The 27214-nt window shown below is 43.2% G+C and overlaps 1 protein-coding gene across 1 annotated transcript in view; it reads right to left on the bottom strand.

The window, feature by feature from the left end:
* LOC126163065 (BMP-binding endothelial regulator protein) overlaps positions 1-27214 on the bottom strand; it is a 703775-nt gene that overhangs the window by 451212 nt on the left and 225349 nt on the right. Inside the window, exon 2 of the mRNA XM_049919968.1 lies at positions 6625-6712. Within this exon, the coding sequence (XP_049775925.1) occupies positions 6625-6688 (64 nt within the window). The 5' untranslated portion in view covers positions 6689-6712. The remainder of the gene's footprint in view (positions 1-6624; positions 6713-27214) is intronic.

Below are 27214 nucleotides of genomic sequence, written 5' to 3'. Positions count from 1 at the left end.
TTGACACTGGATTTTTCCCACCGGTGTTACGTTTAAGACCGTGTGTATGTTCCTCCCCTACCATACGATTTAGCCGACGTGAAAAATTGGATCTACGCTACCACTGCGCAAGTTAGGCCCTATTTGGTAGAACGAGTGTGGGAAGAAATTGATCGCCAGTGGAATGTTTGTCGCGTCGCAAATGGTAGTCACATAGAACCAAAACAACTTGCAGTTGTTTTCAAAGAAAATGCCTTTTTCATGCTGCACATCGAACTTTTTATTTTTATTTATGCACCCAGACGCGTTTCGCCGTTTTTATAAGTTATCTTCAGTGGGTGTCCTGAAATATTACATGATTTGTCCGTTTTACACATAGGTTATGGTTTCACATCTAGGTTATAGATTTAAAAACAGTTCCTTAACGTTTTTTTACGAAATATATAACCTAGATGTGAAACCATAACCTATGTGTAAAACGGACAAATCATGTAATATATCAGGACACTCACTGAAGATGCCTTGTAAAAAAGGCGAAACGCGTCTGGGTGCAGAAATAAAAATAAAAAGTTCGATGTGCAGCATGCAAAAGGCATTTTCTTTGAACCAACTGCAATTTATATACAGCTGCTGCGAAAATGGCCACTACAAGAAACGTGTTAACCAAAATAGCACTTGACACTTTTATCTGAAACTTAATGTTGTTTACTACAAAAGACACATTTACCGATTCTGTAAGTTATCTCAATAAATTTCTATATCATTCCAAAGTTGTAAAGTCCTTTTTGACTCAACCTGTACAGTAGATCGAAGAACCGATAATACTGCATTTGATTCTGTTTCGCGGAATGTAGTCTGAGGTTCCGACTGATCTGTGAGTAGGAAACTGAAAGGTTGCTTGTGAGCTGACGAAGTCAGCTAATGTAAGCAGGAAGTATTGGCTGCGATGGCACATACGGTACACGTCATCACGATTTAAGCCATACATTTTCCTCTATACAATACAGGGAGGCACAAGACATCGAACCATCGAAGACCCTGGTAAATAAGTAAATTAGGGATAATCTACTTAATAGTTACAGTAATGTAGATAATAGTTAAGTGATTTGTATCGCTTACTTGTAAAACCTGTTTACAAACACGGATGAACGAAGTCTAGGAAACTTATGAAAGGAAAGGAAACAAACCAACAAAATAAAAAGTTACCATAGCTAATCCTGGGAAAGATTCATTGCTAATCTTGAACATGACAGACAGAATATAGATACTGCAAACAGTAATACAGTAGCAGAAAATCAGTTGATACAAAATTACAGAAATTTATGGAACGATGAAGTTGATGTAGAAAGTTGATGCAGAAAGTTATTATATATAAACTGATAATAAGTCTGTAGGACAAGTAGATATAAACGAATTAAAGTCACCCCTAATGCAACAAAGAAGAAAAAAGAAACAGAAAAGCTACTGACCTGGATGGAATTAATGCTGAATTGATCAAATATGGAGGAATCATTTTGGGATTTGACTTTCGCTATATTTTAAATGTCTGATGGAAGATTTGTTCCATACCTGAAGAATGAAACACAGCTAAATTTATACACATATTTAAAAAAAAAGGCAATAGCAACAAAACATGAAATTGCAGACTAAGTTCACTAGAATGCATATATAAAGTTTTACGAGAAAATTCTTAATCGAAGGTCGTAAACGACTGCTGATACACTACTTTCAGAAGAACAACCAGACTTCAGGTGGAGACGCTCGTGGTATGATGTGTTTGTAATATGTCAAATTATTGAACAACGTCGGGAATTTGGTTTAGAAACGTAACTAGGATTACGAGAAAGCCATTGATAAGGTACAAAGACTCGTTTTTCAGAAAATTTTAGAAATAGAAGGTTTGCGTAAACAACTTATTAATACCAATGAGAATCTACGAGTATATGTAAATACGAAAAAGTTATAATTTCAGATTCGGAAACATCAGATGAAATTGTAATAAACTAAGGTGTTGGACAAGAGTGTAGTCTATCGCCCACTTTATTTTATTTATATGTTGACCACCTGTTATGAAGTGGAAACCTAAAGTACAGAATTGAAGTACAATTAGGAATTAAGATAGGATCTAGCTTCTCATTAATACTCTATTATAGAATAAATTTCTTTTATTTCAAGTCTTGTAGATTCCCAGACTGCCGGTTTGGATCAAGAATCACCATCTTCAGATCTGTTTTATAAAAACTTGTCCTAATGTACTGGAGCCGTAGTGGCATTTGACGATGCCACTATGGCCCCAGTATATTAGGACATGTTTTTATAAAACAGACCTGAAGATGGCCATCGCTGACCGAAACCGGTAGTTTGAGAATCTACAAGTTTGTGACCATAGACCTGAAATAAAATAAATTTATTCTACTTTTTCGGGTCACCATTGCATTCGCGACTATGTCGCAGTTTGCGATACTCTATTATATACTGGCGACAGATAATTGTACAGGAAACAGAAGATTATTTACAAAGAGAATTATAGAGATTGAGACAAAACGCAATATACTACAATTTAAGTTCATCTGCGGATAAGACAAAATTAACGACTTTCAATATGGAAAATAATAATAAATGAGAAAATTTTGAAACACGTAATCCAATTCAGTTATATAGGGTATAATATTTATCTTAAAGAAGGCAAAGACATTGAGAAGGTTACTGGATTTCAAATTATCTGAGGAACAACTGTAAGATGAAAAACAAGAAAGGAAACACAAATAAAATTCTATAACGTTATAGCCTCGTCTACTCTTGTATATTGTTCCGAACCATGGACAGTATGAAAAAAAGAAAAATCGCAAATACAAGTTGCAGAGATGAAGTTCATAAGACAGTCTCTGTAAAAAATGAATAAAGTAAGGAATGAAACAATCAGATTTAAGAATCTTTTCAGTTAAAGACGAGATACAAGAGAATAGAATGAAATGGATCATGTTGATACAATGATTTGAAATAGATTACCAAATAAATATATGAACTGTCGGCCAATTGGAAAGAGCGAACTAGGAAGACATCGCAGCAGGTGGACGGATAACGGTGAGCAGAACAGGAGACTATAACACTTAACCCTTAGAAGATTATGATGACCATGATGATGATGATGTATGGCTAGATGCCTAAAGCCGAACACTAGTGACTAGAAACGTGTCTCCAACAAATTAATAAGAATTATAATCCTTAGACACTGGTACGTACATATAACGTAAAAATGAAAACTGCATACAATGTATACATTTAATACACCGCCTTCATTGCTTTAAAGTGTGAGTGTTGTGATATATGGTATCTTGCATGCACAAGATCGATAGCTGACTCACTTTGGAGAGCGGAATATTTCAGTTACACTTTGAGTGCATACAACAAAGTTCTGATTACAGATTTGTTTCACAATGTTGCGATTTGATACCAGACATAATTAATACATTGAGTTCCCTGAATATCTGTGAGGGAACCCATTATACAGATCCAGCACTTACTTCTTATATTACATATCAGCTTGGTCATTCTAGTATAGACGACACTGGGCGTCAAACTACGTCGGCACTGGTTATCGAGTGTAAGTAAAGGCTATTGTTTTAATGAATAGTGAGTTAATTAACATAGTCATATTAAAACATTAATACGTTACAGGAAGATTTTAATGCCAAAAACAACCTTTACGTAGGGCACGAAAGTGAAAAAGCTGTATCGGAAAACTATTCTTAAAATTTTCTGCTTTAGAGGAGAAGTAGCTGTTGAAATGTCACTCATGTTGCCCAGTCTTTTTTTTGTCTTTTTTATTGCAACTACCTTCAGTGGAAAAATTATGAATGGTGATTCCAAAAAAATCAAAGCGAAAGTCCCCTTTTAAAATTGTACTATGTTAATTTACATCAAAATTTGTAGCCCTGTCGTCCTCAGTTGCGTATAATATTACGGTGCGTTGATAGTTCTTACTCTTGGACCGTCTAATTACAACTGAAGGACACACAATTCTCGTGCCATGCATGTTTCGCTTTTTTCTTTGCCGGGCATCATCAGTGCCCTCGAATATGTAGATATTTCTGTGTATACTATTTAGTTTACATTCTGTGACGATGTATATGTAGGTAATAAACAGATCTGTCGGTTTACTTTTCTATACTGCAGTAATAATTTAAAGGCTTACTTTTAGGTTTCGTGGATGTCATTCTACATGCTGTGTTTTTGTTTCGTTTTTGGCGCTCTATTTCTTATACCGGTAATTGCTATTTGATATTTTGTTTTTCGGACTTCACAGGACCAGAGTATATGTAGATATCGCAGGCCACTGAAGACGCCTTGCAAAGAGTAAAGGCGAAACCCTTATGACACGAAAACTGTGTTTCATTCCATTGTAAATAGACGGTCCAAAAGGAAAAATTATCAACATACAGTAATATGTTAATTTTCGTTTGTATCTGGCCTTCACCGGAAATTATTGTCAGTGAGAATGTCTGTTGACTTATGACCGACGCCGGCCGGAGTGGGCGAGCGGTTCTAGGCGCCCAGTCAGGAACCGCGCGACCGTTACGGACGCAGGTTCGAATCCTGCCTCGGGCATAGATGTGTGTGATGTCTTTAGGTTAGTTAGGTTTAAGTGGTTCTAAGTTCTAGGGGACTGATGACCCCAGATGTTAAGTCCCATAGTGCTCAGAGCCATTTGAACCAAATAACCAAACGCTCTCACACTTTCCCATGGAATAACACTGGACGCAGACAAATGAGGGTAGACAAATTTCCTCTTGGGGCGGGGGCATGGGGTGAAGAGAGGGGTGGTCGGAGGGGGTGCGGAGAAGGGTTGGAGACAGAAAGGTCGTCCGGTATCGTTGCCGAATTCAGATTAACGTGCCGACCCCGTGGCGTCACATGACAAAGTACGCGAAGAACATATACTAGTAAGCGGTGGGCGAAACAAAAGTGGGCCTGAAAATATTTCACGCACATTAAAATAGGCAACCTAGCTTAACTTCGGTTCCGGCTGCATATAATGTAAGATGGGTTGTCTGTTTTAAGGTGCACGAAATATTTTCAGGACCAGTATTGTTTTGCCCACCCAGCAGTTTCATTTTAGACTCGTACATGTTGTGTTTGTCTATACCTTTCATGATACTTCCAATTTGAATAGTGAAATAAATACAGAGTACAAGCAGTCCTACAGACGGTGAATCTGAGGCGTAACGCTATTGATTGCAAGAAGAGTGTTGTCATTAACGTGCACATGGACAGTACTGGGACTCATGTGTCTTCTAGAGCAACAGTAGAACCACGTCACCGCCACAGCTCTCTTCCGAGAGCACTGACGTGGCACGTGTTACCAGGCAACAGTCCACTGAATACCACGTGAACATCTCGTTGCGCTAAAGCTGACCTCTCGTGGTGTTTCCGACAACTTTTCAAATCACCTTCATAGACTGTGAATGGTGGTGCTCGTGGTTGTCAGTTTCATGAATAGTGTGAAGTCTTAGGTGTTGTTTATTTTTTGTATGGAGTTATCCAGAAAATTTAGTGTGTTGTCCGTTTCCAATTCTGAAGTGAATTTTCTGGTGTAAATTGTTTATTGCATCGCGTAGCTGTTTTATGTGTGTATGCGCTTCCTCGATCAGGCACAATTATGTCATCGACATAACAGTACCGGTATATAACTTTTTGGTTTTATTATGTGTCTGAAGATCTTGTTCCCTAATTAGTTCATGAAAATCTAATGCAGTACAGGATAATGTACAAATGGTCCTGCATATTGCTATTCACAATATATACATATGACCTTGTGGATAACATCGGAAGTTCACTGAGGATTTTTGCGGGTGATGCTGTAGTATATCGAGAGGTTGTAACAATGGAAAATTGTTCTGAAATGCAGGAGGATCTGCAGCGAATTGACGCATGGTGCAGGGAATGGCAATTGAATCTCAATGTAGACAAGTGTAATGTGCTGCGAATACACAGAAAGATAGTTCCCATATCATTTAGCTACAATATAGCAGGTCAGCAAGTGGAAGCAGTTAATTCCATAAATTATCTGGAAGTAGGCGTTAGGAGTGATTTAAAATGGAATGACCATACAAAATTAATAGTCGGTAAAGCAGATGCCAGACTGAGATTCATTGGAAGAATCATAAGGAGATGCAATCCGAAAACAAAGGAAGTAGGTTACAGTACACTTGTTCGCCCACTGCTTGAATACTGCTCACCGGCGTGGGATCCGTACTAGATAGGGTTGATAGAAGAGATAGAGAAGATCCAACAAAGAACAGCGCGCTTCGTTACAGGATCTTACGAACAATACGAGACTGGAATAGAAGGGAGAACCGATAGAGGTACTCAAGTACCCTCCGCCACACACCGTCAGGTGGCTTGCGGAGTATAGATGTAGACGTAGACATAGATATATTTCGCCACAAGACCGCATCGTAACTGGTGTCAGACGTCATGGCGTGAACACGGCAGATTTCTTCCCGAGTTCGCCTCTCGTCGCCGTCACTCATGTTCTTAGATACAGCGCTCAGCTGCTGATCACGCCCGCCTGGAGTGTGAGAGGTGAGGGGCAGGTGGCAGCAGTACAGACGCAGTGCGGTACAGAGAGAGACGGGTACTCACCGTTGATGAGGGAGCCGGCGGCGAGACCGCAGGCGGCCAGCAGCACGAGGGAAGGGGCCAGCATGGCGGCCGGGCTCTGCTTGGCGACCTGCAAACACGAGGGGCAGACGTCCATACACTAGTAGTCTACAATGCGGCAGGGGCGCTGCGCGCTCACTGGTGCGCCTTGGCGGGCTCGCCACCGAAACTCACTAAGTAACGTCCTCAGTGATACATGAAAAACATCACTGCGTGTACTTTTGTAGAAAGGTTAAAATATGCAACTATTAAACCATTTTATAAGGAATATGACAAGGAAAACTTAAATAATTATCGTCCAGTTTCCATACTGACTGCCGGCCGGTGTGGCCGAGCGGTTCTAGGCGCTTCAGTCTGGAACTGCGTGACTGCTACGGTCGCAGGTTCGAATCCTGCCTCGGGCATGGATGTGTGTGATGTCCTTAGGTTAGTTAGGTTTAAGTAGTTCTAAGTTCTAGGGGACTGATGACCTCAGACGTTAAGTCCCATAGTGCTCAGAGCCATTTGAACCTTACTGACTTTTCCATCTCTCACTTCATAAATAATACACTCTTCTGACGTAGTACAGCAAATATAAAACCAGTGTTTCAAAAAGTTGTCGACAGGACGCAGGGATCGATGCGTGGGAGTAAGCGTGTGGGGTGGTGCGAGCAGCAGAGGGAATCGGATCTGAGGGAACGGCTCGGCCCCTCGTGGCCGGAGCACCCGTTCGATGGCCGGCGTCCGGCGGAACGCCGTAACTCACGCCGGCAGTTCGGCCCACAAGTCTGGGGCGGCCTGGACCGCAGCCAGCGACCCAGGGTCGTTCCCAAACACAGTAAATATTATTGGTACGAAATAAAGAACCGAAAGCTACTCCCCATCTCGGATACTCCCTTCTGAACTGCTTTCTCCTAAAATTGCTTGTGGGGCTCCTAGGACCTCCTGTGGAAATGCAATGTTCACTTGTTGCCCCCCGCCCACTACGTGAACAGACCTTCCACATCTGAGTAATGGCTTTTTTTTTTGGTTTGTTGTCTCGTTTACCCGTACATTACTTGTCGAATACTGACTGAAGTTGCCATATACCTAAAACAATGCTGGTGACCTTTTTAATGATCCAGAATGAAATTTCGCTGTGCAGCGGAGTGCTCTACCAACTGAGCTACCCAAGCACGACTCACGCCCCGTCCCGCGAAAGGCAAAGGTCCCGAGTTCGAGTCTCGGTCCGGCACACAGTTTTAAGCTGCCAAGAAGTTTCATATCAGCGCACACTCTGCTGCAGAGTGAAAATCTCATTCTGGAAACATCCCCCAGGCTGTGGCTAAGCCACGTCTCCGCAATATCCTTTCTTTCAAGAGTGCTAGTTCTGCAAGGTTCGCAGGAGAGCTTCTGCTAAGTTTGGAAAGTAGGAGACGAGGTAGTGGCAGAAGTAAAGTAATATTCAGTACTGTTGTACGAACTGTGATACCAGGGCAATATCGATAGTTGGCAGTCGAACAGTGACATTCAGTAGATGCGCAGCCTCTTGGCGTACGGGTGCCTGTTGTGTAATCGTGCTAGACACAGGCACACGAAAATTTATGGCCGCGTTCTTGTTTTTCGGTCACATTATAAACTAAATTTCGACATGGAGGTTATGAAGCGAAATGTTAGACAGTGAATACAATGAGCTTTATTGAGTACTGATAACAGCAGTGACAATGCTTACGCGAATGGACTGTGAATGTCGTGCTTAGAACCGGACTTTCTTGCACGTAACTGACTCGCACGAACCTATGTACTTTGAACTTACTTTGTGTGTAACTTAAGGAGATGAAATGCACACTAAAACATAAACTGTAACCGCAAAGAGTTTTAAACGGTTTATTTCGTGTAGTAAGTTTCGCCACATTGTGATTTGGCGATTGTGGTTGCCAAAAAAAAGCTGATGGACTGTAACTTCACGATCGACGAGTAAAAGTGCATTGTATATTGTTTTGAAACCATGTACGGGACATTAGAAACAGAAACGTGTGTATGGAATGTTGAAATCACGCACATATGAAACTGGATCTATACAACAGCGATTACGTCGGCCTGTGGTTAAAGGAATGCAACGAAAGATAATACTACGGTGCAGGTATCAGTCTTCAGCACCGACGAGCCACCGACGACGTCATAACGCACAGATACGCAAAGGTAAGCTGCAATGCCAAAGGTTTTCCCTGTAAAGACTTGACGCATCTCATGTAGTGTCAGTTTTAATCTTTCTCTTTCTGTGAAGTGTGTTCGCAGTCAGCGTAGATAATGAGACCACCCTTAACAGTAGTCATTGCTATTTACTTTTTCTGTTTTATTCATTTATGTTATTGTAAATGTCACTGCACGCGTTCTACTCATTCTTTTGAGGAGCTGGCTTTTTTACGAAGGTGTACAGTTTTTTATCAGACGCATTTAGATGTTTTGTTGTGGTATGCGCCGGCCAGCCTATGTTGTGGTGTCCACCATTAAATTCTGAGCAACGACCAATCACAGTTAGGTGGCTCGTTTGCTATTGGTGCAAGGCATGGTATAGATGGGAATTTTGAATCTGATAGCTGACAGCTACGTAAACTGTTTCATTCAATAAGACGTCGTATTGCGACATACGTATAACCAAGTGCGAGTTTTTTGTTTCTTACAGTCATAAATGAACAAAATTATAGCCGTTTTCGCGTTTTACGTTCGCTGACGTTTTTTTGCCAAACTCTGACGCGGTCACTTTCGTTAGTTTTGGAAGCAAAACGGGCTCTTTTGAGTTTAAATAATCGAAATTCACGGTCAAAGTTGGGCAAAGTAGATCTCTGAGAACCGTTTTCTTCACAATGTCTCCGTTGTTACTGCGGTCACACACTGTTTCCGCATAACCAGCGATTGGAGCGACATCTGCAGGTGTACGGTTGAAAGTTGAGAATACGGCTCAAGGTCAGACGAGCTCTCGGAGAATAATCACTCATTTGTTTCGAAATTATTTACTGTTACTTTTATGTAAATAATTTAGAATAGAATATATGGGACAGGCGTGTAAAAATTTCAGGATAAGATACTCCGAACATTTAAAAGCATTGAAAATCGACAGCGCACATTCCAAAATTGCAGACTACCTCACTGAAAACAGCTGTCGTCCCAGAGGCATAGAAAAAGACCTCCAGACCTCAAGACGCAGTAAATATGTACCATTTATTAACAACAGAAGGAAACTAACACACCTAAAAGTTATTAAACAGGGCGGAAAAGTCATTAGTGATCAAATTGTACTCTGCAACAGAACATTATTCAACAATTTAACCGAACTATCAAACAAAATACGCTCTTCGACACGCACAGACACATATGAGCGCGCGCACACACACACACACACACACACACACACACACACACACACACAATAAAAACACAACTGAACAAATTCAGACTTCATAAAACAGTGACACAAACAACTGTCAACACTTCCTCTGGAACGTAAATGTACAGTGAAAAGTGTGTGTAACGCACAGCAAAATAGTAACAATCAGAATTCGCGAAAGATCACAAGAAAACGTTGGTAAACGCTGTTGTAAATCTGCAACAGAATCTATGAGTGGCATCACACCATATACTATTCCAAATCAAAACCTCACCAAATTTCACCGATATTCGCAGGTAACTTGAAACATACAAACAGTAACAACAACAAATTTATCAGGGAAATAATAGCCAAGTAGAGCTCGGGACAGGTTCGCTGCTGAAGTGTTTATCATAAAAAGAGGCATACGCAACTATTTTACCGGATTACTTAGTTTAGAGGTTATATTTTACACAAAAAACCAGCTCAGACGTTGCCCTATCATCCTTGTGTTGCAGATGACATGCTGTGTTAATATATACTTGTGGCTGATTTCTGTTGGGAGCCACAGGACATACATAAGGTAAAAAAAGGCGAAGTACGCTATCTAGTCAAAAGTATCTCGACACCAGTTACTGGACATTAATATGAGGAGGGTCCACCATTCGCCTTTACGACGGTTTGAAGTCTGCTGGCGATATTTTCAATAGGTGTCTGGTAGGATGTGGAGGTATAACAGCAAGTTCTTCCTCATGAGCCGCGCTTCTACCCCCCCCCCCCCCCCCCCCAGTGGAGGTTAGAGTCCTGCCTCGGCCATGGGTGTGTTTAAGTTAGTTTAAGTTAGATTAAGTAGTGTGTAAGCATAGGGACCGATGAACTCAGCAGTTTGGTCCCATAGGTACTTACCACAAACCTGCAAATTCGTCAAGAGCCGCAATCAGAAAACATAGGGTTCAAATATGGCTGTGAGCACTATGGGACTTAATACCTAAGGTCATCAGTCCCCTAGAACTTAGAACTACTTAAACCTAACTAACCTAAGGACATCACACACATCCATGCCCGAGGCAGGATTCGAACCTGCGACTGCAGCGATAGAAAACATAGGGTCTGGAGCAAAGTCGACGTTGTAATTAATCCCAAAGATGTTCCATTGGCTTCAGGTGACGTGTCTGGGCACGCCAGTCCGTTTCAGAAATTGTATCCTCGACAAACCCAACAGATGTTCCTTTATGACAGGGTACATTGTCATGTTGATACCAATAAACACGATCTCCAAACTTTTTCTCTACTGCACAGAGTACACAACGGTGCAAAATGTTTCCCTGCAAGAAGGCCGACCCTCTGCAATTCTAGTTTTCTATCGTATTTTGGAGAGGGCTTTATGATTGTAAATATCAAAGCGAATAAAAAAAGAAGAGCCACTGTGAACGCGACCCCAGGCTGTGTGTGGGGACCACGCACGGCTGCCCCGGTGCCAGGAAGTGCGTGCGAGGCGGCGCTATCCCCCGGCATCGCACGCACCGCGGCCGACAGCGCGCTGGGCCTCTGCCAGGGGCGCCGACGCACTGCGTGCTGACCTCGTGTAACCCCGGCGCCGCCGTCGCGACCCTACAGGGGCGGCGGGTGACGTCAGACTGACCCCGTGTAGCGCCGGCAGCACTCTACACTGCTCCAGGCGTCCCGGACACGGCCGTGTCCCCGGTCCCAGACGACGATCTGTCATCTGGCACATAGCGCCGCTTGGCAGGACGACAAACTGTGCCACTGGGCGAAGTGCGTCATTCATAACGCACGCTGCGTGGCTGGAACACAGATCCACTGAGGAATCCATAAACTACGCGAGAGAGGGCGACGCGTGGCATCACTAAGCAGCACAGGCAGAGAGATTTATTCAGACTGCGCTCGCTCTCCGTAGATGGAATGGCGAGACCGTAGCGGCCTGGGTAACTAGGAAAGAAATGTTGACCTGTTTCACTGAACTGACTTATTCTTCAGGCTGTAGCTCCAGCTGTGATTAAGTGGACTATTTGCTAATAACGGCATGCATTTGCGGAAATACAGAAGGATTAGACCGAACTATTTTATGGTCTTTGTCCCCCCGGCCCCCTCCCCCCTCTTACCAATCCAGAGTTGCCGACAATAGTAACCGTTTGCGCACTGTTGTGATCCCTTGTGCCAACTTTTACACTGAAACTTTCCAATAGAAAATCCCGATACATTACTTTTTTTTCCTTTTTACGAGAGGTAAATACGAGATTAATAAAAAGTTAGGGAAAGATGAGCCTGTAACAAGTTATCTAATGAGGACAAGGTTGGTAATCGACAGTTACTGACATAAAAAAACCAAAAGACGAGTTCACAAATTTTTACTTCTAGGTTCATTCTACTGACGGATCGACAAGTCGTAGAACTATGAAGATCCTTTATCATTTAGCTACAAAATAGCAGGTCAGCAACTGGAAGCAGTTAATACCATAAATTATCTGGGAGTACGCATTAGGAGTGATTTAAAATGGAATGATCATATAATGTTGATTGTCGGTAAAGCAGATGCCAGACTGAGATTCATTGGAAGAATCCTAAGGAAATGCAATCCGAAAACAAAGGAAGTAGGTTACAGTACGCTTGTTCGCCCACTGCTTGAATACTGCTCAGCAGTGTGGGATCCGTACCAGATAGGGTTGATAGAAGAGATAGAGAAGATCCAACGGAGAGCAGCGCGCTTCGTTACAGGATCATTTAGTAATCGCGAAAGTGTTACGGAGATGATAGATAAACTCCAGTGGAAGACTCTGCAGGAGAGACGCTCAGTAGCTCGGTACGGGCTTTCGTCAAAGTTTCGAGAACATACCTTCACCGAAGAGTCAAGCAGTATATTGCTCCCTCCTACGTATATCTCGCGAAGAGACCATGAGGATAAAATCAGAGATATTAGAGCCCACACAGAGGCATACCGACAATCCTTCTTTCCACGAACAATACGAGACTGGAATAGAAGGGAGAACCGATAGAGGTACTGAAGGTACCCTCCGCCACACACCGTCAGGTGGCTTGCGGAGTATGGATGTAGATGTAGATGTAGATGAAGCTCGCTGCTGCTGTTTGCGAGTGGGTGGCTTACACAAAAAAGATCACAAAACCTCTCTCAGGTTCTATTCTATGTGAAAAGGTAATCCAATTTACTGAAAATCGTGGATGGCCATCGAATTTTAAAACAGTCACGGAATTGTTAAAACGCTTACGTCAAGGCACGGTATTTGTGAGCATCAAATGCAAGTAGAAAACCTGTCTACGGGTTCTTTCAAAACAAAACTAAGGGACGTACTGAAGGTAGAAGATTATACTCACGGGGTCGATTACAATACTGACGAAACTGGGCTCAATTAGAAAGCTTTCCTTCGAAAAATTCTTACTTCACGTCGTGAATTGGTAGCTTCTGGTAACAAAGTAAGCAAGCATAGTGTTAATGCTTTAACTTGTGCTAATGCTACTGGTCGGCACCGACTGCCTACGTCATTGGTAAACGTAACACCTACATCTACGTCTTCATTTATACTCCGCAAGTCACCCAACAGTGTGTGGCGAAGGGCACTTTACGTGCCACCGTCATTAGCTCCCTTTCCTGTTCCAGTCGCGTATGGTTCGCGGGAAGAACGACTGCCGGAAAGACTCCGTGCGCGCACGAATCTCTCTAATTTTACATTTGTGATCTCCTCGGGAGATATAAGTAGGGGGAAGCAATATATTCGATACCTCATCCAGAAACGCACCCTCTCAAAACCTGGACAGCAAGCTACACTCTCTTGCAGAGTCTGCCACTTGGATTTGCTAAACTTCTCCGTAACGCTAGCACGCTTACCAAATAACCCTGTGACGAAACGCGCCGCTCTTCTTTGGATCTTCTCTGTCTTCTTTGTCAACCCGACCTGGTACGGATCCCACACTGATGAGCGACACTCAAGTATAGGTCGAACGAGTGTTTTGTAAGCCACCTCCTTTGATGATGGACTACATTTTCTAAGGACTCTCCCAATTAATTCAACCTGGCACCCGCCTTACCAACAATTAATTTTATATGATAATTCCACTTCAAATCGTTCCGTACCCATACTCCCAGATATTTTACAGAAGTAACGTCTACCAGTGCTTGTTCCGATATCATATAATCATACAATAAAGGATAATTCTTTCTATGTATTCGCAATACATTACATTTGTCTATGTTATGGGTCAGTTGCCACTCCCTGCACCAAGTGCCTATCCGCTGCAGAGCGTCCTGCATTTCGCTGCAATTTTCTAATGCTGCAACTTCTCTGTATACTACAGCATTATCCGCGAAAAGCCGCATGGAACTTCCGACACTATCTAAGAAATCGCGTTGTTTCAATCACGTTAATATGACTATGATACCTGTTGTTTACAGTTCACAAAAGAGCGCCTGTATGGAAAGGACGATTTTCACGGAATGGCTTATGTTAAGTTTTTGTACTCTGTGTAAAAGTTCATCAGTTAGAGTATGACAAAAGGGAGAAAACATTATTGCTCCTTGAAAACGCACCAACACATCCATCATGTGGTATCTTAAAGGAAAAGGACGAGTTCATAAAAGTGATGTTTCTTGCATTTAAAGTAATTCTCTTATTACAGCCCCTGAATCAAGGCGTTAGTGAGACTCTCAAACGAAACTGCAAAAGAGAATTGTTATGTAAATTACAGTTAAAAAGGAAAGAGGACGGACAAGAAAATCTTATAAAATCATAACAAAATTGGAAGATGCATCCTACATGATAGGAATAGCGTGTGAGAAGAGTAAAGGAACAGAATTTGAAAAAAAAAAGCCTTGAATAAAATTTTGAGTATGGAGGAAATATCTCAAAGTGTAACTGAAGATGACGAATAAAATATGATCGTAGTACTCAACACGCTAAAAGAACTCAGTTGCCATGAATGTGAGGAAGACAACTTTCAAGAACGGCTGGAAGTCGACGATGCAAATCCGGGGCACTAGATCATGCAGCATAGCGAAACTGTAAACCTCGTCACTTGTAAAGATGACACCGTCAGCATCTCATCAACTAATAGTCCAGAAAGTGAAGCTAAAAATATACCTGCTACTGCTGGAAATATACCGTCTCTTTGTGAAGCATTTTCATGTTCAGATGCAGCTTTGCGATGGTTTGAAGCTTAAAGTGAGAGCGACGAGTATCAGTTATCTGTCACGAAAAAAGTGCCTGGCTTAGCTTCTCGTAAGCGAGTAGGCTCACTTAGACACAAAAATTAAGGATTTCTTAAAACGTTAATTCTATGCATATGTACTATACATGTAAAATGCATGTTCATGGTATATTTTTCGTCTACTAGGCTGTACTACAAATGAAGGGCTTTTTTCAATAGTGGTACAAGTCCATTTTTGTTCATTCTGAGATGCAGAGTCTTGAAGTTAAATGAGCGCTGAAAAATCTGCAGTTGAGATAGGAGGAATATTCAAGCATATGGCTTCTTGCTAGAGATGAACCTCTCTGTTTGTTTCGACCATCAATTTCAGAAGCATTATAGTCAGAAAAGTGTAGGTAATGGACTTGTACCACTATTGAAATAAGCCTTCATTTATTCCTACCGTACTTGTATTTGTAACAATAAAATATATGTCCTTTCTATTGGTAAATTAGTAAATAAAAAAGTAAAGTTCGATTATCGGAATAAAGTGGTTTTCTGAAGACCTACGCCCCCAAACAGTTCGGAAAGTCGGTGCTCTGCTGTAATGTAAATTTTTCACCTGCTGTAACCTGAAGATTGAAGCCGGTTTTAATTTCATCCGTACCTTCACATAAACGACGTAGGAGTTGTGATTTAACAATATGGGGAAAAGTTTCGCTTTTCTCACACATCAAACGTTAGTCACCTTAAAGTCTCGTAACGTGTAAGTTCGTTCTCGTGCGCTGCTCCTGTTCGCTATTGTGGCCTCAGAGGCCAGTTTGCGTTTGCAGGTGGAAGCGTTTTTGTTCGGAGTAAAACTGATTCCCCACTTATTTCGAGCGACCGCACCAACCACTTATGCTATTCAAGGTCGCCTCCATGACCGATCCAAACTTTCATATGTCACGTACTCACAATTCTTAAAACTCACACAATTCGTGATTCTCACACAGGGAGACAAATATTATGTCGTCATTTTAGCCCGTCGAGGCATGGATACGTCATTGATGGTTACAGTATCTGTATTTATAGAGTGTCTGTATTTCACATTGCAATGACGTTCAGAGATTCATGTGTGGCAAACAGCTGACATCAATTCGGATTCTCGGAATGTGATCGGTTTGGTGGTCGTGGGTTAGTTTTGGCCGCACAAGTACAATTAACCGTTGTCAAATGTAAAGTGCAATTGTTTATTCTTCATTGATGGATTTCCAGAATATACGCGACTGTATCTTCGGGTTTGTGGTATGTCATTCGGAACTCGCCTTACAACCTACGTTATTAACAGAAGCACGATAAGGTGCAATCTGGACAGTGAACGGATGCAGTCTATGTTCCCTCGAAATGTCAGTGACTGATATAAACCGTGTAGTGATATAGCTGGACAATAGTGAATATGCAAATGTAACACGCACGTTTTATTTTGTAATGCGCCATGTACAGGTATTGCAATAATAATAATAATAATACTAAAACAGTAGCGTTGCACTGATTCAGTGCCGTTGCAGCATCCCTGAATATGGAAGTTAATAGGAATATAAGAAAAGGGAGGAAGGTTTATCTGTTTAGCAAGAGTAATAGAAGGCAGATTTCAGACTACCTAACAGATCAAAACGAAAATTTCTGTTCCGACACTGACAATGTTGAGTTTTTATGGAAAAAGTTCAAGGCAATCGTAAAATGCGTTTTAGACAGGTACGTGCCGAGTAAAACTGTGAGGGACGGGAAAAACCCACCGTGGTACAACAACAAAGTTAGGAAACTACTGCGAAAGCAAAGAGAGCTTCACTCCAAGTTTAAACGCAGCCAAAACCTCTCAGACAAACAGAAGCTAAACGATGTCAAAGTTAGCGTAAGGAGGGCTATGCGTGAAGCGTTCAGTGAATTCGAAAGTAAAATTCTATGTACCGACTTGACAGAAAATCCTAGGCATTTCTGGTCTTACGTTAAATCAGTAAGTGGATCGAAACAGCATATCCAGACACTCCGGGATGATGAAGGCATTGAAACAGAGGATGATACGCGTAAAGCTGAAATACTAAACACCTTTTTCAAAAGCTGTTTCACAGAGGAAGACCGCACTGCAGTTCCTTCTCTAAATCCTCGCACAAACGAAAAATTGGCTGACATCGAAATAAGTGTCCAAGGAATAGAAAAGCGACTGGAATCACTCAACAGAGGGAAGTCCACTGGACCTGACGGGATACCAATTCGATTCTACACAGAGTACGCGAAAGAACTTGCCCCCCTTCTAACAGCCGTGTACCGCAAGTCTCTAGAGGAACGGGAGGTTCCAAATGATTGGAAAAGAGCACAGGTAGTCCCAGTCTTCAAGAAGGGTCGTCGAGCAGATGCGTAAAACTATAGACCTGTATCTCTGACGTCGATCTGTTGTAGAATTTTAGAACATGTTTTTTGCTCGAGTATCATGTCGTTTTTGGAAACCCAGAATCTACTATGTAGGAATCAACATGGATTCCGGAAACAGCGATCGTGTGAGACCCAACTCGCTTTATTTGTTCATGAGACCCAGAAAATATTAGATACAGGCTCACAGGTAGATGCTATTTTTCTTGACTTCCGGAAGGCGTTCGATACAGTTCCGCACTGTCGCCTGATAAACAAAGTAAGAGCCTACGGAATATCAGACCAGCTGTGTGGCTGGATTGAAGAGTTTTTAGCAAACAGAACACAGCATGTTGTTATCAATGGAGAGACGTCTACAGACGTTAAAGTAACCTCTGGCGTGCCACAGGGGAGTGTTATGGGACCATTGCTTTTCACAATATATATAAATGACCTAGTAGATAGTGTCGGAAGTTCCATGCGGCTGTTCGCGGATGATGCTGTAGTGTACAGATAAGTTGCAGCATTAGAAAATTGTAGCGAAATGCAGGAAGATCTGCAGCGGATAGGCACTTGGTGCAGGGAGTGGCAACTGACCCTTAACATAGACAAATGTAATGTATTGCGAATACATAGAAAGAAGGATCCTTTATTGTATGATTATATGATATCGGAACAAACACTGGTAGCAGTTACTTCTGTAAAATATCTGGGAGTATGCGTGCGGAACGATTTGAAGTGGAATGATCATATAAAATTAATTGTTGGTAAGGCGGGTACCAGGTTGAGATTCATTGGGAGAGTCCTTAGAAAATGTAGTCCATCAACAAAGGAGGTGGCTTACAAAACACTCGTTCGACCTATACTTGAGTATTGCTCATCAGTGTGGGATCCGTACCAGATCGGGTTGACGGAGGAGATAGAGAAGATCCAAAGGAGAGCGGCGCGTTTCGTCACAGGGTTATTTGGTAACCGTGATAGCGTTACGGAGATGTTTAACAAACTCAAGTGGCAGACTCTGCAAGAGAGGCGCTCTGCGTCGCGGTGTAGCTTGCTCGCCAGGTTTCGAGAGGGTGCGTTTCTGGATGAGGTATCGAATATATTGCTTCCCCCTACTTATACCTCCCGAGGAGATCACGAATGTAATATTAGAGAGATTAGAGCGCGCACGGAGGCTTTCAGACAGTCGTTCTTCTCGCGAACCATACGGGACTGGAACAGGAAAGGGAGGTAATGACAGTGACACGTAAAGTGCCCTCCGCCACACACCGTTGGGTGGCTTGCGGAGTTTAAATGTAGATGTAGATGAAGCACTTCAAGCCGTTTAAGCGCAGAACTGAGTTGCCTCTGGCGCGTCCCATTGGCATGTGTGGCGCAGCCGGCGCATGCGCAGTGGCACGCGTCGCGTCTCGTCGCTTCTGCGGCGCCGCCGGGCCCCGCTATCTGCCGCCGGGCATCTGCTGCCCCGCTGCCAGGGACGGGGCACGCGGCGACGGCACCCAGCCACCCAGCGTCCAAAGCACCCGCAGCCAACTACCACGCTCCGCTCTCGCGCCTCCTGATCGACCACTGACGCGGCCCGCGCCGTCCACTCACTGCGCCAGACAATCGGTTTTGCTACGTGAACCCCACAAAGAAACCATACAACTGACCGCGTGGCCCTGTCAACCTTCCTCAGTACTCACCATAGGCGTCCGCAAGAGGGGGGAGCCAAGGGGGCACCCCCCCCCCCCCACTAGAATCTAAAGTACAGAGCTTTTATTCGTATACCGAATGGATCACGGTTACCAGCATATCAGAAGTTCGCTGTGTCACCTGCCAAACTGTTTTTCTGGCATGACATCTCGAAACTGCCCAAATCGTTCGTGAAAAAATAGCAGTTTTAGAGTGTCGCTACTCTTCCACCTCATCCCGGGAAAACTTCTGCAGGCGCCCGTGCTACACACCTTGGTATCTGTGTCTATCAGCCAGGTGGGCCTCGCTCTGTGACAAGCAGTCTCCGCTCACGAATTATTGAAATGGTCTCTGTCGCTATCCGCTACCACTCGGAAAAACTCTCATTTGTTTCCTGAAACATATAACCGCCATTTGACTGAACAACAGGTTTTATTCCACAATCTAGATTTCCGCCTTAGGCCATTATCAAGTGATAAAAGTATTATTCATCATTAGATTAGAGTAGTACCCAAGTCAACGTCAAAACATTTATCTTCGGTCATACATGTTACCCACGTTTTGACGATGAATTGGGTTCTACTCAAGAATAATGATGTATAATACTTGTAACACTTGATAATGGGCTAAGCCCGAAATCTAGATTGTGGAATAAAACCTGTTGTACAGTTAAATGGCGGTTATATCTTCCACAAAGTTTTATATCACTGTCGTTCCATACAAAGTAAAATCATTAGTCTCATTTGTCATCTATTTTTCTGAATTAAATTTTCCTGGTGACATATAACTCTTAACTTTATCTTCAAAAAAATGGTTCAAATGGCTCTGAGCACTATGGGACTTAACATCTATGGTCATCAGTCCCCTAGAACTTAGAACTACTTAAACCTAACTAAGGACATCACACAACACCCAGTCATCACGAGGCAGAGAAAATCCCTGACCCCGCCGGGGTGCTACTGGATTCCTCATTTCCTGTCAGAAATGGCTCAACCCTGCCAGGCACTTAAATGTAATTTGCAGAGTGTCCAGGTAGAACTGACGGGAAACTGCCAATCGAGATACAAGAGATACTTGGGGTTCCCCAGAAAGTGTTATATGCCCTCTCCTGTTCTTAAGCTACACAAACAATGAGGAGACAATATGAGCAGCCCTCTCACATAGTTTGCAGGTGATAGTGTCGTTTAAGGTCTAGTAAAGTCACCAAAAGATCAAAACGAATTGTGGGGCGAATATTTACATGGCTCGAAAAATGATAACTGAGTTCCTCTATTAAAATAAAATCCATTAACTACGATTACATATGAATCAAACGATTTTAGAAGTCGCAAATTCCACTAAATACCTAGGGATTATGATAACAAACAACGATAACTGGGCCGGCCGCGGTGGTCGTGCGGTTCTAGGCGCTGCAGTCCGGAACCGCGGGACTGCTACGGTCGCAGGTTCGAATCCTGCCTCGGGCATGGATGTGTGTGATGTCCTTAGGTAAAATAGGTTTAAGTAGTTCTAAATTCTAGGGGACTGATGACCTAAGATGTTAAGTCCCATAGTGCTCAGAGCCATTTGAACCATTTAAACGATAATTGGAACCATCACAGCGAAACTGATGTGCGATTTTTCTAAATGCAGAAGATGCAGTAAATATTCCAGAATTGTAATCAAGTACAGCTATCAACATGTGAAACTTAGAGTCACTCAATGAAGGCAAGACTTGTGCTCCAGATTTTGTATCAACTTTCAGAATATGGTGATATAATAGCTCCATATACAACAGCTCGCTCGACAAAAAACGGTACCTCAGGACTGGAAAGTTGTGCAGGTTACAGAAATATGCAAGGAAGGATCTAGAAGTAATCCTCTCAGTTGTGGCTCCATATCACTGACATCGATTTGCAGTTGGATTTTCTGACATATGCCGCGTTCGAACATTGTGAAAAACATCGAAGGAAACAATCTATTTACACATAGCGAGAACGTATTCAGAAATCGTTCTTGTGAAGCCACTTTATTCCCACGCAATGCCGCCCGGAGTGGCCACGCGGTCTGGGGCGCCATGTCACGGATTGCGTGGCCCCTCCCGACGGGGGTTCGAGTCCTCCCCTCGGGCTTGGGTATGTGTGTTGTTCTTAGCATAAGTTAGTTTAAGTAGTGTGTGAGTCTAGGGACCGATGACCTCAGCAGTTTCGTCCCTTAGCAATTCATACAGATACATTCACACGCAATAATGAGTGCTATCGATAGGGGTTCTCAAGTTGATTCCGTATTTATATTTCCAAAAGGGTATTGGCACTATTCCTCACAATCAAATTCTTTGCCTGTGGAGAATCCTCTCAATCGTGCGAGGCACCACTCAGCTGAATGGGTGTCGAAGTCTTTCACAGTTACATTTTTAACGCTCTGAGAGAAGGTGCGTGGTTCACACTAAAGGTGTTGCCAAACTGGGATCTTAGAAGGTTACTGACGCAATGTCGAAGTTTTACCCCTTCGTGATCAAGAGACAGTAAGACCCGAAACAGGGGGGCTGAAAAAGCATAGACATCCTTTGCTGCTTTGGATCACGTTCAAATTTCCTCGAATGGTTTTGAACGGTTCCTAGTGGTCGCACGTTGTATACCAGAGCAAAATCTGCGGTCGCACTACACTGCAAAGGCGTCAGATCACGCACAATCGGGTTGCAACCCCACAGTGTCCTTAGAGTAGGGTTGATCGTTAAGAACGTCCTCCTGCTGGTCATTACAGTGCGAAGTGTCGTTTTGCCCCAGGGGAAGTGGTGTTTTCATTGACGCCCTTTATACCACGTCCTGAGGGATTTTCGTATCGATTCTGAGCGTTGGCGTGTGTGAAATGTTTTCCTCAGCCATCCATAAGAAAACCTAGTGATTTCAGTGCTGGGCGGCGCGGTCCGTCCTTCATTGCAGAGGCGTCAAAATGTGACGTCATTAACCCACCTTACACGACAAATGAAGTTCTGTAGCCTTTTTTCCGCATGTGTCGACATGTTTGTGATTGAAGCGTCGCTAAGCCCGAGGGTGACGTCACAGGGCCCTACGATTTTCCACCATTAAAAAGGAAGGCCGTTGGTACCTTTGAGCCAAATTTCAAACTTATGCGTCCCATTATGGGACAATTACGGGGTTACGAAAAAGTCATACTTTTTTTTCGCAGTGTGCGTGACTACTCCACAGACTTAAGTACTTGCTAGAGGGTTCATAGAAGCGCTGTAAAACTATTTCACATCATTCTGACCATCGAAAAGCACGAGGGAGAAATGAGGACGTAAGCCTTCCCTTCTGCGCTCTTATTTCTTTTCTTTTGTCGCGTTGGTCGTTTCTCTCTACGTAGCTGGGAGTCCACAAAATATCAGGTTTTAAAAAAGTGATACTTTTTTTGCACGCTGTAGATGTAGATGTGGAGTCTTCAAGGAAAGTAAGCTCTTGGAACCTTACAGTCAACCACATAGTGATTTGTAGCGAATGCCACTGGAGTCGGCTTTCACGTCACTAAATGAATCTGTGACGGAAAGCGCTGCTGTTCTTCCGATCTTTGCTATTTCTCGTATCAATCCTGCCTACCTGGAAAGGGTCGCAGGGTCAACCTTGAAAAAGTCTCCGACAGAGCAGGATGGTGCAAGATGTTCGAAATTCTGAGAAAAATAAGGGTAAGCTATATGGAAAGACGGGTAAAACACAATATGTACAAGACCGAAGAGAGAATCAATAAGATTGGAAGACCAAGAAAAGTGCTCGCACTGAAAAGAGCGTAAGGCATGGTTGTATTCTTCCCCCTCTACTGTTTCAAGAGTGGAATTAAAATTCAGATTGACAGGAGAGTAGTAGAAGAAATGAGAAGAACAAGAAACTTGATGTCAGAATTGGGAAACACGAAGTAGATAAAGTTAAGGAATTCTGCTACGTAGGCAGCAAAATAACCGGTGATGGACGGAACACGGAGGACATAAAAAGCAGACTAGCACTAGTAGGTGGGCATTAATGTCCAAGATAAGTCTTGTAGTATCAAACATAGGCCTCAATTTGCGGAAGAAATTTATGAGAGTGCATTTTGGAGCAGAGCATTGTATGGAACTGAAACATGGTTTGTGGGAAAGTCGGGACAGGAGAGAATGGAAGCACTCGAGATGTGGTGCTACAGAAGAACGTTGAAAATTAGGTGGATTGATAAGGCATGGACTGATAAAGTAAGGAATGGACTGATAAGGTAAGGAATGAGGAGGTTCTCCGTAGAATCGGCGAGGAAAGGAATATATGGAAAACACTGATAAGGAGATGGGACAGGATGACAGGGTATCTGTTAAGGCATCAGGGAATAACGCCATAGTACTAAAGGAAACTGCAGTGAGTAAAAACTGTAGAGGCAGACAGGGATTGAAATAAATGTAACAAATACCTGAGTAAGTAGGTTGCAAGTGCTACTGTCTTCCAGATGAAAAGATCAGCAGAGAAGAGGAATTCATGGAATGCCGCTTCAAACCAGTCAGAAGACTGATGACTGAAAAAATTGGGCGCAGACCGACGGGCAGTATTCAAGTATCGGTCGAATGAGGGTTGTGTGACTACCTGCTACATGCTGTGAGTATTCTTCAAATGAATGGCTGGCAGTCTTTCATCTACCTTTCCTACGATTTTGTTTTAGTGGTCGTACAAGTATACATCAGTCAGGAAGCATACTCCCAGATGTCTAAAGACTGTGATTGTTTCCCGTGCTGTTCGAAAGTGTGAAACCATTAAACATTGTGTCTTTCCATCTATTGATATACAATACGTTACGTTTGTTTATTCTGAGAGCCAAATGTCAGTTTCTAAACCAAGCACCTACAGGTTTCCTGAATTTTGTTAGCAAAAATAAAAAAAAGACCTGCATTTATCTCATTTTACCGTCATGATTATTATTCCTGATGTACAGGGTGATTCAAAAAGAAAGAGCAGATTTCGGCTTACGAGTTACAGTTACCGCAGAAATTGTGTCCCATCGATCTAACAGAAGGAACGAATTTTGCATTTCAGTTCTCCACCATAGGGCAGAGGACAATTTTTCTGAAAGAATCGCAGTTTCATCTATCGGGTAAAGAAAACCACCATACTCTAAGAATGTCGGGATCACAAAGTCTTGGCGTCGTCGTCGAACGTGAAAGGGACCCGACGAAACTGAAAATATTTTGCACCGTTTGAATCCACAAAGTTTATGAAATTGTTGTATACGACTTTGTAGACAACGGTAAGAAGAGATGGGTACAGAGTGGTGCAGAAACTATCATCCCAGGAAAACGACAGGAGCAGTGAACAGAACGTTTATTTAAGTTGTATTTCTCCAAGCATACACAGACGCATTACAAATAACTTAGCAAGAAAAAGAGTCCAGCTCTCAGTGTCAACAAGGAAGAGTCTCTCTGAACTAAAACGCAAACGATGATACAAACAATCCTGTTGGAGGAACATCCGTAACTGAGCATTGTACCAGAGGCTGAAAATACCGCTTCAGTTGTACAGTGCTTTTATTATCACACGACCGGATTCGGGCTGTTACAAGCCCACCTTCAAGTGTCGTAACTTCGTGCTGTGGCCCCCGAGCGCCGCGGTGGACGCGTAGTAAGGCGCGGTGTGCTACCTACGAGCGCAGAACAGGGACAGACAACTGAAGCTGTATTTTCAACCTCTGGGACAAACGATGATGTCGGAGCTGTGACTGGGTGGCGTCTGCATAGCATCGCTCAGCGAAGAGGGTCGAAGTGCAAATGGGTGCGGGCTGTGCGCTGCCACTAGCCGTCCCGTATCGCGGCGGCAGTGCCGAGCCACCTAAAGCCGTCGGCACACGGACCGTGCTGCCGAGCGTTAACGTTGAGCGTGCCAAGTTCAACGTGCTGCAGAACGCTCAGGAACGATGCCACTTGTGCGTACGGTACGTGGGCCCCAACGTGGTATATACGATCGCAACGCACTCCAGCGGCAGTTGAGGGATGTTTCTAGTTCATAAATCACACTGTTTACTCAACGGGCGTGCGTAAAATTCCCACGTTAGCTCTATTAAAAGGCACATTTCCTCCGTCGTCCACGAAAAGGAAAGTACCTTGTCCAATCAATAAGGACACAGGCTTATAAAAGTTCCATTACAAACAGTGCGTTACAAATTTGGAATACTTATCTGCATAAGATAAACATTGTTTCATCATTCCCACATTTTAGTAAAACCCCAAGGTCAGTCTTACTTAATCACTGTTCCTAACCAGTAGCAGAGTCTTTGCAACATGTGAATTACGAAGCAAAATACCTTTTTACAAGTTGCGCAAGCTGTCCTGTAGATTAAGCCAATCGAACAAAGTCACCCCTCAAAAAAAGTGAACTTATATTTATATAACATCAAATATTATAGCATATACTTATATTAAACTAATAATAAAGTATCAGAACCTAATAAAAAAGCGAATGTTAGGAAAAAAATTTGGAAGTGTTAGGACGCGAACCACCGGCCCAACAAAAACTGATTATGAGACACAGACACTACTCATTACGCTATACAAAAACCACACTAACACTGCCTAACCACAGTGTGTTGCCTCGAGCTAAAAACGTTAATCGTAGATAATTATGTTACTAATTGAAATTTAATTATAACAAATTGTACCAAGAACAATGCGTTGTGGGTGGATCTTCAATGTGTCGCTGCCTTCAAATAGCCTACTCTCAAAATACGCAAGTTACAATAATTCTTTTGACACGAATATGATGTTTCTCATTATTTTATTGGAACGAATCACACGACTAACAACGGGTTTTCCAGTGATTCCCAATTTGGTGGTGCTCAGAAACGGCATATATACATATAGGCTTGAAATGAACGCCAATATGGCGCCTCACAACTCTGTACGGAAGGGAGACGGCGTGCGTGTGACGTAGGTGGCGTTGTGCCATCTCATTGGTCAACGCTCAGACGCACGCTGAGAATATCTGACATGCCAGATATTGCTCTGCACGTCCGGAAAGACTCCCGAACGTGCTGTTCCACGGCATGACGTCAGAAACTCGGCGCGCTCAACGCTCGGATGCACGGCCCGTGTGCCGACGGCTTAAGGCGTGGCTCAGTGGGCGCGCGCCAGTGGGTCCGCCAGACCCCGTGCGGCCGCTATTGGCGTCTGACGGAAACGTGCAATTCTGTTTCCAGTGTTGATGCCCATGCGGTGCTATAGCCACGTGATTGCCCAAGACCTTTCATTTTTATGTTGGAAATTGCGACAGGAATGTCATAGCTGGACATGCTGCAAATTCGTTGTTTCCTCTACTTCACGCGGATTCAAATGATTTCATTTTTATGCATGATGTCACTCTGTCTCCCTTTCACCTTGAGGTGCGGTGTTATCTTAACACTATCTGACAACGTTGGAAGAGGTGGAGAAGAGACCCTATTCATTGCTTTTGCCACCCCACCGCCAGGTCACCAGACGTCACACTTGGCGATTCTTTTCTGTGAGGGTGCACGGCTGTGTTTGGCCCACCTATGGCAGCTACTCTACATGAACTGAAAAATCGAACTGTTGAAGCTGTCGATCCAGTAAACAGGTACCTGTTGAAACTTCCTGGCAGATTAAAACTGTGTGCCGGACCGAGACTCGAACTCGGGACCTTTGCCTTTCGCGGGCAAGTCCTCTGCGAACTGAGCTACCCAAGCACGACTCACGCCCCGTCCTCACAGCTTTACGTCTGCCAGTACCTCGTCTCCTACCTTCCAAACTTTACAGAAGCTCTCCTGCAAACCTTTCAGAACTAGCACTCCTGAAAGAAACGATATTGCGGAGACATGGCTTAGCCACAGCCTGGGGGATGTTTCCAGAATGAGATTTTCACTCTGCAGCGGAGTGTACGCTGATATGAAACTTCCTGGCAGATTAAAACTGTGTGCCCGACCGAGACTCGAACTCGGGACCTTTGCCTTTCGCGGGCAAGTGCTCTACCATCTGAGCTACCGAAGCACGACTCACGCCCGGTTCTCACAGCTTTACTTCTGCCAGTATCTCGT

This window comes from Schistocerca cancellata, chromosome 2 (assembly GCF_023864275.1).
Source record: "Schistocerca cancellata isolate TAMUIC-IGC-003103 chromosome 2, iqSchCanc2.1, whole genome shotgun sequence".
NCBI lineage: Eukaryota > Metazoa > Arthropoda > Insecta > Orthoptera > Acrididae > Schistocerca > Schistocerca cancellata.
This window is presented reverse-complemented; position numbering and strand designations above follow the sequence as displayed.